The sequence below is a fragment of the Hyaena hyaena genome, unplaced genomic scaffold (assembly GCF_003009895.1).
Source record: "Hyaena hyaena isolate Hyena2069 unplaced genomic scaffold, ASM300989v1 scaffold_414, whole genome shotgun sequence".
NCBI lineage: Eukaryota > Metazoa > Chordata > Mammalia > Carnivora > Hyaenidae > Hyaena > Hyaena hyaena.
In genome coordinates this window covers 555,103-566,387 of record NW_024081044.1, presented here as the reverse complement: position 1 = coordinate 566,387, position 11,285 = coordinate 555,103, and the positions used below count along the sequence as shown (strand labels likewise).

General features: G+C 54.6%; 1 protein-coding gene and 1 long non-coding RNA gene across 2 annotated transcripts; one reads left to right on the top strand and one right to left on the bottom strand.

Annotated features, from left to right (window-relative positions):
- Positions 1–762: 762 nt before the first annotated feature.
- LOC120245320 lies at positions 763–9,315 on the top strand. The gene is made up of 2 exons (XR_005531757.1): positions 763–1,209; positions 7,533–9,315. It is a non-coding gene; the product is annotated as an uncharacterized LOC120245320 (long non-coding RNA).
- On the bottom strand, positions 1,621–11,251 carry ASF1B (anti-silencing function 1B histone chaperone). Its single transcript, XM_039252323.1, has 4 exons — positions 10,673–11,251; positions 6,112–6,227; positions 3,179–3,355; positions 1,621–2,807 (listed from the first exon to the last, which is right to left on the bottom strand). The coding sequence occupies exons 1-4, from the start codon at positions 10,779–10,781 to the stop codon at positions 2,601–2,603; spliced, it is 609 nt and encodes a 202-aa protein (XP_039108254.1). The 5' UTR covers positions 10,782–11,251; the 3' UTR covers positions 1,621–2,600.
- Positions 11,252–11,285: the final 34 nt, after the last annotated feature.

Sequence of the window (11,285 nt, the reverse complement as noted above, 5' to 3'; positions counted from 1 at the left end):
GCCGTCCGGCAAGCCCCCCGCAGAACGTCCAGTGTCAATCCCGGGGTGAGAGGGCGGGGCGCAGATGCAGCCTACTGCCCGGGCCGGCCGGGCGGGGCGGCAGAGGCTGGCGGGCAGCCGCGCCGCGCTCCGAGGCCCAGGAGGCGGTCCAGGCAAGCGCCCGCCTGGCCTCGTACGCGCCGCAGTCCCCCGCCTCCGCTCAGTGCGGCAGCGGCCGCCGGCCAGCCGAGGTTGGCGCCAGGGCCTCCCCCCACCCTCCCCGGCGCAGCCGCTGTCCACCTGCCAGCGGGGGAGGGGCGCGGCGGGCGCCTCGGGTCAGAGGTCGCCGGGCCGCGGGCAGTCGTCATTCATAAGGCCTGGCGCAGTATAGCAGGGTCCAGGCCGAGGAGCCTTCTGGGTCTCCCCCAGCCCCCGCCAGATCTTCAGGAGGATGCTGGGCCCCGGGAGTAGGGAGTGTTTGGGAGGGGGCTCTGTGTCCATCCCTTTGCCGGCATCTACGCAGGGCTTGTACGCGCGTCAGTAGTAAGAGCTGGCGCTCGTTAAATAAATTACTTTGCACCACACTCCTATCACGGAGGTACTCTGAGCATCTCTCCCATTTTACAGATGAGGAGTCTGGGGCATAGCCAGCCCGAGGATTCCCTTTGTCCCAGAGCAGTAAGACTATTTTTTCTGGGTGCCCTTTTATTTTTGTTTTTAAAAGATTTTAAGTAATCTCTGCATCCAATGTGGGGCTCCAACTTACAACCCTGAGATCAAGAGTCCCATGCTCCACCCACTGAGCTGGCCAGGGGCCCCTGGGTGCCCTTTTAAAACAGAGCCTGAGGTCAGCTGCTCACTGCCACACTACTGACATTTGGGGCAGGGTCATGCTTTGTTGGGGAAGGGGGCTGTCTTGTGCACTGAAGGTTTAATGGCATCCCGTCTCTACCCACGGGATACGGATAAGACTCTCCACCCCCCTCTTCCACCCAAACCGGCTCCAGACATTGTTAAATTGCCCCCACTTGAGAAACACTGCAGTAGAAGACCCAAACGGAAGGTGCCAGGAGGGGAGGGGGCCTGGATGAGCCAGCTCTCGTCTCAAGAGAGGCTGGCTGCTCTCAGATCTATGAGCCAATTTGCTTCTCTGCCTGTAGGCTTCTACAACCTGCAGCCTGTCCAGCAGCTGTCTGCACCCAAGTTCCTAGGTCCACCAGTTTCTGGGAGGTAAGTGTCTGGGCACTGGGAATTGTGGGGAGATGGCTTACCGGCCAGGCCAGTCTACCCTGGGCTGTGGGGTTACAAAGTAAGGTTAAGTAAAATTTAAGAAGTGTTGCTGTGTGTCTCCTTGGAGCATGATGTTAACTTCTTCCGGTGGGTCAAGGTCAAAGTCTAAAAAAAAATCACTGGTTATGCTCTATCCAGAACAGCTGGGTTGCTTAACTTCTGACCAAGAAAAGTCCCTCCCCGAACCTCAGTCTGGAGTACAATGAGGTAACCAATGAAGACTAGGGTAGGAAGCTAAGCAAGGGGACAAGGGGCAGTCAACCCACTGTCTGGGGCAAGAGCCCCCTCAGCATGTCATGAGGAGAGATGGACAGATGCGCCTCGGCCCACCTAAGACACAAGCAGAAACAGTCTCAATGAAGTGCTTTTTATTTTTAGACCAACCAAACATGTTTAATATAAAAACCTTTTAATATACAAACTGCAATCACAACAGCATCCACGTAGCAGCGAGAGGACCGGGGGAAGCCTGGCAGGGGGAGAGGTTTTCAGGGTCCCTACGGCTTCCTGTGCCTGCCACCTGTCTGTGGCCGGGGAGAGCATGAGGTCTTTGCAGAGGGGGCCTGATGCCGGCACTGACAGGGGCCGTGCACAGTGGCCTCCCCCACCACGCCATCTTCCCGCTGTGGCAGCCACCAGGGAAAGCCAGATCCAGTTAGGAAAGGACAGGAAGGTGCTTGGGACTGAGAGTTGGACCGTCCCTCCTCAGCATCCCGCTGCACACACCTTTGGGAACAGAGGTCTTCCAGAGGCTGCTGGATTGAAAAGACCTAAAAACTGTCCAGGAAGAAGGACAGAAATGGTGTCTGAGCCCACCTTCCAACCAAGATTCCTTGCCTGCGACTCCAAAAAGCTGGGTGGGTCTGCTCAGATGTTCGGGAAGAGACAGGAATGACAGCCTTTGTCGCGACAGTGCTGGAGCCTTGCCAGGCATGGACCGAGAAAGTCTCCAGGCAGGCCAGGGAGGTCTGCGGGAGGAGCTCGGGGCCGGCGGTACTCACAGGGCCGTGCGGCACAAAGGCCTGCAGGTGGGATTTATAGTGTGTGTGGAAGGGAGAAAAGACACAAGTCACATAGAATTAAAACCTGCTGTACCTGCTGCTGACACGCCTGGGCGCCAGAGGTAAGAAGATCCTTCTGGGTCAGGGTCAGGGCCAGGGAAGACCTGAGGCCCGCTCCTTCCTCAGAGCCGTGTCTGACCGGCCTTGGTGTAGCCGATGGCCCCAAAGCCCTCCACATGGCCTCCATGGGACTGTCCGGGAGGCCCGGCCGCCCCCTCCAGATGCTCTAGGAGACTGGCCACTGCCCCAGCTGGGCCCGGATCCCTGCAGTTATATGCAGTCCATGGAATTCTCGGGCAGGAGGCCGGGGATGCAGCCAGGGAGACCCAGGCCCTTGATGGGAGCACAGCTGAGGGGGAGGCCACAGCCCAGGGCAGGGTCCTGGTTCTCTATGGCTTCTAGACTGTCCATGTTGTTGTCCCAGTTGATGTGGAAGCGGGTCACACGGGGGTTCGAGGCCAAGATGTTCCTCTGGAGCTGGGGCAGGAAGAGGAATGTCAGCCCTTGCGGCATGCCCTCTCAGCACTCCCACAGAGCCGGGGGCCCCCCCAGACCCAGGAAGAACAGACCTCACTTATTCCACCTCCAGCAACGACCACGTGTAGGGCTCCAGGGAGCGCCTGTGTGCCCTGACTTAGGCCTGCGACCTATCTAATCTTGATTCCGCGAGGCGTGCTCCTGAGAAACAAAAGACCTTTCTCTCTCCCGTTCTAGTCTGGAGCTGCCAGATCTGAGGATGGCGTGAAATCCTTCAGAAGTGACCTTGGCTCCCAAATCCAATGAGTCAACTCCCCCAGGTGCGAAGGAGCCAGCCTGTCTGAAGCAGGAAGTGCAGAGAGGAGCCCCACCTGAGAGAAGTCTGGCTTCAGGGGTGGGTTCTCCCGCAGCTCGGGATTGGGGTACTCGTTGTTGACATAGTAGCCCACGCGGATGAACTCCTGGCCGTGGTAGGTGCAGGTGATGAGGACCACGGTCACACCCACGGCGTCGGTCTCGGGGATGAGGGCTGGGTTGGGGGCGTCAGCCTAGAGGAAACACATCCTGGGCCTTAGTGCCAACCGCACGGCCACGCCACGACCAGGACAACAATGATTTTCAAGCAACACGTATTTGACTGAGCCAAGTACGGTCTCTGCCAACGGGAGTTTTTAATCGAGTGGGGAAGACAGAAATCAATCCCACAAATGCCTGTAAAATGCTCAGTGTGACAAGTGCCGCAAAGAAGGAAGTGGCGCTGAGGAGTGTGGTGAGCAGGGGGGAGGGGAGCGTCAGATGAGGCTGAACAGGTGGGCAGGCTGGTACCAGGCCACCCAGGGCCTTTGGGGCCAGGTAAGGGCTCAGGAAAGAGCAAGAACGTTTAGCAGGAGATAAGGGGTCTGTAAAGAAGGCTGGCAGGGGCGCCTGGGGGGCCTCAGTTGGTTAAGCAGCCCCCTTGAGCTCAGGTCATGATCTCAGGGTTCGTGAGTCGGAGCCCCGTGTCGGGCTCTGTGCTGACAGCTCAGAGCCTGGGGCCTGCTTCGGATTCTGTGTCTCCCTCTCTCTCCCCCTTCTCTGCTTGTGCTCTTAAAAATTAGAAATAAAAAGAAATTGAGTCAACTTTCAGGGCACCCCGGTGGCTCAGTCCGTTCGTCAGGCATCTGACTTGGGTTCAGGCCATGATCTCAAGGTTTGTGGGTTCGAGCCCCGTGTTGGGCTCTGTGCTGACAGCTCCAAGCCTGGAGCCTGCTTCGGATTCTGTGTCTCCCTCTCTCTGCCCCTCCCCCTGCTTGTGGTCTCTCTCAAATATAAACATTTAAAAAAGAAAAAGAAAAAAAAGAAGAAGACTGGCAACGTGGGACGCTGTGAGGAGGGCTGGCCGCTGTGGGGCAAGGCTACTGGGCAGGTTACAGTGGTCCTTCTGGAGCAGAGACTTAAGCCAGGAAGCAGAGGACAGACGTGGACAGATTTGGGGTGTGTGGTTATGAAGAGGACCAGCTGCGTGACCGGTGCAAAATGAAACCAATATAACAAAATGAAACATGGGGTCCCCTGTTCACAAATTAGTAAGTTCCAGCCAGCGACAGCGGAACCTTGCAGCAGGTGCAAGGCCCAGGGCGGGTGCACGGGTCGAACACTCAGGAAGCCAGCCCTGTGTGTGCAGCGGAGTAGATGGACTCCTTGGGGCCTGGGTACGGGTGGATGTAACGTCTCGTAACGGGACGAAGGGACGTTGCTTGGACTTGGGGGGAGGGTGTCAGAGTGGGAGGTAGGCAAGATCTGAGCAAAGCCTGTCAAACTTCAGCAGGCATGAGACTTGGCTTGTACCTGTGCTCCCGCAGCCCCTGTGACCCTGGGTTAGAGGCCATTTAGCAGCAACGGTGAATCTTCATTTGCGATTTCGCCTACTTGCTAATAGTTACTTGTAACCTCAAAATTGGGGTGCTTTTGCGGTCCTCTGAGGACGTGCACAGAGTGGGGGGAAATCTGAGTTGCCTGATGTACGGGTTCCCAGCTGAGGTCACAAAAGGTGACCCTCTCGGCCTTAGCTCAGTGCACACTGTAAATGAGCATCCTTCTTGTTGTCTTTTTAATGCCATGTTGCCCACATTTCGGTGCTTTTTTTGGTGATTTTGCTGTATAAAATGGCCACCAGAGGCGCCTGGGTGGCTCAGTTGTTGAGCGTCCGACTTCGGCTCAGATTGTGGTCTCACAGTTCGAACCCCACATCGGGCTTACTGCTATCAGTGTGAAGCCTGCTTTGGATCCTGTCCCCCTCTCTCTCTGCCCCTCCCCCACTCACATGTGCCTATGTCTCTTTTTCTCTCTCAAAAATAAACAATTGTTAAAAAAAAAAAAAAAGGCCACCGGGGCGACTCCGTTGGTTAAGTGTCTGACTTTGGCTCAGGTCATGATCTCATGGTTTGTGAGTTCGTGCCCTGCGTGGGCTCTGTGGTGACAGCTCAGAGCCTGGAGCCTGCTTCAGATTCTGTGTCTCTCTCTGTCTCTGCTCCCTCATGCTCTCTGTCTCAAAAATTAAAAGGGGTGCCTGGGTGGCTCAGTCGGTCAAGCGTCTGACTTAGGCTCAGGTCACAATCTCAGTTTGTAGGTTTGAGCCCCGCGTTGGGCTCTGTGCGGACAGCTAGTTCAGAGCCTGGAGCCTGTTTCAGATTCTGTATGTCCCTCTCTCTCTGACCCTCCCCGGCACATGCTGTCTCTCTCTCTCTCTCTTAGAAATAAAACATTTTAAAAAAATTAAAAAAAAAAAAGCCACCAAGCATAGTGTGTAGTGATGTCTAGGGTCCCTAAGTGCAAGAGGATGATGATGTGCCTTATGGAGAAAACGTGTTAAAGAAGCTTTTCTCAGGCATGAGTTATAGTGCCGTTGGCCAGGTCAATGGGAATGAATCAACAATAATATTAAATAAGCGGTCTTTAAACATAAACACACATGAAACAAGATAATGTACAGGTCGACAAAAATAGGACTTGTATGAACCCAACCCTGTATTTCTTCCAGGGGCAATGAATGGCTCAGTCTTCATTAATTCAGCATTCGCAGTGACCTTCTAGAACCTAACTCCCGTGAATAAGGAGAATCGACTGTGAATCAGTGGCTTATGATGATGACGACGACAGAGGTGGACGAAAGGGAAATGTGTCAAGTACTTCAAGAGGTCAGATGGTTCTTGAAAGCAGGGCCAGAATTCTGAACCTGAACTTTTGACCACCGAACCACACCATGGGCTTTAGGGCAGAAGTGGATGCTTCTAGGGGTCAGAGCCTCTGGCCTTGTCTTTCTTACCTGAAAGATGAACATGTGTCTCCCTGCTGGGACAGGCCCGACCAGCACAGAGTCTAGGATTTGATCAAACTCCTCACTCTCAGCTGAGCCAACATAAATGATCTTCCACTCTAGGTCTGTAAGGACAGGAGGCGTTAGGGACTTGAAATAGCTTGGCAGCGCGAAGGCAGGGGAAGGGTCTTCTCAAGTTGAGTTTTGGTTAGATCCTTAATATATTGGAAGATTTTCTTCTCCAGAATACCTGGCGCCCGCTGGGCACTAAGTGCTGGGCACCGCCACCCTGCACACTGGGATGGGCTCGAGCTTCTAATTCTATGGACGAAGCTTCTCCTGTGAGCCTAGCTTTGCCAGGCGCCCTTGACCCCGCACCTCTGGGGGAACTCGGGGATCTCAGGGCCTGAGGGCGAACCGTACGGCAGAGGCTGAATTAGGCGCCGCGTGACAGAGGCGTGCTGAGGAGGGAACAGCAGGGAATTGGGCCATTTCAGGGCTCTGCCCACTGGGTGCTGGGAGAGGAAGCAGCATCCTCTTTCACACACAGGGACCAGTGCCACTGAACTGAATAGATCCCTCGACAACTGGGGCACGACAGCAGATTCCAATCCGGCAGGAGAGCCAGCCAGCAAGAGCGGGAAGACCAGGGCACTGGGGGGGGGGGGAATGAGCCAGTCCCCAGGTCTTCTAGATCTGGCACCAGCTCGTGCCGGGCTTAGACCCTCGGGTGACAGCGACTCAATTAACAGATGTGGCACCGTGGGGGGATCCTCCGAACCCCAACTCTCTTTCATCCCATCCAGTGGGGAGGTGGGGAGGGTGGGTCTCATCCCTGAGCAGGTTCCAGCAAGGTGAAAGGAATAGTGCTTAAGGAGAGCCCGGCCCATCAAGCGCCGGAAATCCCTGGTCACGGCTGCCTCTTGCAGGAGGTCCAAGTGTATCAGGGGCAAGGTCACGCTAGTGCAGGGAGGCTTGGCAGGAGACCTGAAACTTATTTTGGGTTCTTTGAAATTACACAACCCATAGCTCTGGCTGCCGGGGGCGGGGCAGTTTCACAGGAAGCAAACTGTTGTTGAAGTTGCCCTGTTTCTTGGTCCAGCGTCCCACAAGAGCACCCGACTTTGGAAACACAGCTATGCTGGGTCACAACTACGGACATCTGTCACCTGAGCCCCGAGCTCCTCTTTGATCCACTGGTTTCCTGTCCCTTTGCAGTTTTACCCAGGCCCTCCTGGGGGTGGGGTGGGGATTGTGGGACACAGTGGCCATCGGGCTCACCGGGGGCTTCGAACTCCAGTCTCTTATTATCTGCAGGGAGGAGTTAAGTTTACGGATTTATCTTTGTTGCAAGTAGAGACACCGCTAGGACATAACATGCTTTTGGATGAACGGAAATCTAGCTAGCTCTGCCCTTACCTTTCTAACAGCTCTACATTTTGGGATCTTTTCTCCTGGCCCCCCTACCCCCCATCACCAGTGGAGTCCTGTTGTGTGTGCATTTAACGTGCTGGCAAGGAGATAAAAAGGAAACTGAAATAGAGCAGGCCCCGCGTAGGCCATAGGCACCTGATATTCAATACTGTTGGCAAAACCTAAACAAAGACTGGCGTGGGTACTGACCGGAAGAGAAAACTGGCGGCCAGGCACACGGGCCACAATGGCGCACTCAATGCAGGTCGTTACAGAAATGAGAGAATTAATGGAGGGCCGTAGTGAAATAGTGACTCAAGGGTTAGAGGAGCTGATGAAGTCATCCACGGAAGACAGCAGATGATGGAAATAAGAACCTACAAATTGGATCACCTTAAACTGGCCGAACGCTTCATTCTGTAACGTAACGGTTCTTCAGAATGAGATGTGGGACATCCGTCACCAATATGGCCCAAAGTCATCCCTTTGGAATACAGGACACAACTGTACCCAGGAAACGTGGCGCACCTGACTTTTTAGGCAATTACAAGGGTGACCTGACGGTATTCAATTTTGTCTTTCTGCTCTAACTTTACACTCGAACAGCCGACAGCATGGCCCTCCACCAAGTATGGAAACAAAACTGAAGCTAACAACCTGATTGAAGCCGTGTAAAAAACGATCGTCGTTGAACTAGCTGGAGAATGGTTCCTGCCTTAAAACAAGACACAACACACACACGCAACACCCACCTACGTACACCTACGTAGTAGGCTTTTTTTTGTTTATCGCTGCCTTTTTTTCATAAGCATATAGATGAACCCTGGCCTGAGCACGGTGATAGCCGTGGGTCAGAACATCTGGTTCCATGACTTATTCAAACAGCGGCTGTTGAATTTCTCAGCGGAACAGAGGAAAAACACACCTAATGTATTAAATGGGGACCTATGCCTTGGAAGCATCTATTTCCAGTTGCTGAGAAGAGAAAAGAACCAAAGGGGCTCGGAGCTGGTGGGAAACATGGTCAGCCAATGACGGGGGGGTGAGTCTTTTGTCAGATTGTCAGTGTCAAGGTAAGAGGACCGAGGTTTCTCCAGAATCTGAGAGACTTCTGAAGCCAGGCCCTCTCCACCTGTATGGGAGGCAGGAAACAGATTCTCTCTGCTCCATGGGAAGAAGGCCAGGAAGAGGCAGAAAGCAAGCTTGGCAGGTCAGAGTCATGGACAGCCATAGGGATAGGACCAGAGTCTGGACTTTCAGGCCAGAGTTTGCTTTCAACTTGAATTTCTCTGAGCAAAAGCTTTACTGACTGGGTGTAATTAATAGTAGCACTCCCTTCCTTCTCTTTTGAGAGTGTTCTGATGTGGAAATAAATTCTACGGTCAGTTCTATTTATGTCCCACTTCTAAAGGAAGGGATGCGTTCTTTCTTTCCCAGGTTATAGCAAAGGTGGAGAACTGTGGACTCAGGGCTCAGAGACAAACTCTGCTGTCAATACTTCTATAGACCGTCTGTGTGACCTTGGAGAAGTCATCTCATTTCTATTAAAAAATGACCAGCAGGTGGACTTTTGCCTTTCCTGGTCTGAGTCTATAAACAGATTAGTAAAGTAACAGGGCAGGGGTTTTCCTAGGAATAAAAGTACTAGATAATGACTCTGCAACCATTTTTAAATGCAAGGAGCACAAACAGGCTCTTTGAAACCCGATCTCCCACCTTCTGGGAACTGTGAATCCCTTAACCTATTAGCTCCTTACATCTCCTCCTGGCTTTAAAATTAAATCTTATTCCACAGTGTCATTCTACACTTTAATTATTTATTTACATCCTGCCTTGTTCCAGAAAGGATTTAACTGGGCTTATTCTATAGTTAGTCACAAGTAGATTCCTTAATTTAAAAAGAGAAACCTAGGAGAGACGGATGTGTTGGGCCGGCCCAGAAGCACACATTATCTCAAACTGTATCAGCCCCAAGCGGATCCAAGGGGCTGGCTTTCCCCACCCACCGCGGAGAGGCGCTAGTTAGCACAAGGCAGCACGCCCTGGCCGCGCCGATCTCCACCTCCTCAGCTGCCGGCTCTCCTCCTTTTAACCACCAAGTGGAGAATTGGTCTAATGGAGTACTTCCTCCCTGAAAGTGGTGCCAAGAGTTCCCAGGGCAACCTTAGATTTTAGATTTTTATAGACCTTTACTTGAAAGGTCTTTCATTCTTTGTGGCTTCGGTCTTCTCATTTGTGAGATGAGAGCCACGTCCACCTTTACAACACACAAAGGAATGATCACGTCTGTGGAGGCACCTTGGAAAAGATGCACAAAAAGGTCTGACCTCTGAGCTGGTTGTGTGAAGCCAGATACCGTCATGGCTCGGCCTGCTCTCCCTCCCGCCCCTCCCCCCCAGACTAGGTCAGACCATCAAAAGCGTTGGAAGGATTGCCTCAGATCAGCTGGAATCTGGTGGGCAGACAGTGGGAACGGCTCATGGCTCGTCCGGCCATGCCACCCCTCGGCTAGGAGTGTGTTTATCAAAGCAGCCGGAGAGGAGGGAGGAACCGGCGTTGCGGAGACCGAGTTATCTTGAAAGCCTGGAGCTGGAAACCTGCCCGGCCTCCGCAGGTGGACGTCAAGAGTGGGAAACTGGGGCCTAGCTAAGGAGGTGGGAAGTCGGGTTCTAGGGTGTGTGCTTTGGGGTAGAAAACCATCGGAAGTGGGCGGGGGGCGGGGTTGCTTTAAATATCAGCAGGTTAGGGAGGGGACTGGGAGACAAATGGGGAGATAGGGGCGAATAAGGTGTTGCCGCGGGGGAAAGGCATTTCACGGGGTGAAAGGGTCTGGGGAGGGAGCCCGGGGAACATAGGGTGGCTGAAGTTCTCTGCGGGTTAAAGAATGGAGGCTGAGATCTCTACAGAGAAATAGGTGCCCAGCAGAAGCTCCAGAGACAAAAAGAGGGGGATGATGAGTTCTCCACGGGGGAAACTGGAGTAACCCCGGGGAAGGGGTTGGGTTGGCCACGGGGAGTCAGGGGTAGTCTCTACAAGGAGGCTGGGGCTGGAGGGGAGGGAAGGAGGGGCGTCAGGGCTGGAAGGGAGACCGGTGGTTTCACGGGGGAGGTCGGGGTTGGCCGGGGAGAGGGAGATCTCCACACAGGCCCAGCCTCACCGTCCTCCAGGGCCTCACTGCACTCGAAGCTGATCTCGAACCGGAAGGGGCTGTGGAAAGGGCTCGGATTCTCCAGCACCGCCACGTTCAGCACGGAAACCTTGGCCATCGCCTTGCCGGGCCGCGGCAGAGGCCACAGCTGGGGCCGAGCCCGCGCCGGAGTCCTCTGTGGTCAGCCGGGTAGCGTTACCAACACCCGCTCCCGCCTCTTCTGTCCGCCGACTGAAGTGCGTATTTGGTCCGCGCGCCTCCTTCAAATAGCCGGCCCCACCCTCCGGCCAATCAGCGTCAACGCTTTCCGGCGGCGCGAGCACACCCTCAGCCAACCCTGGAGCGCGGGTCGGCGCGCGCCGAGACTGCTCTGACCAATCCGTGGAGCTCCCTCTCCGGGACGCGCGAGGGAGGCGGAACCATTTCTTGGCTTCTTTGGGTGTCCACCGAGAACCAATCCCCAGCGTCTCCGACTCGGATGTCTCGGGAGGGAGTGGGCGGAGTCAGAGCGCGGGGCTCCTCTCGGCCAATCCCGAAGGTTCCCGCACCGGCGTGGCCCGCGCTTCGCCCAGTCCTTCCGGGAGACGCATCCCGGCGGAGGGCAGCGCCGCCAACTGCCTAG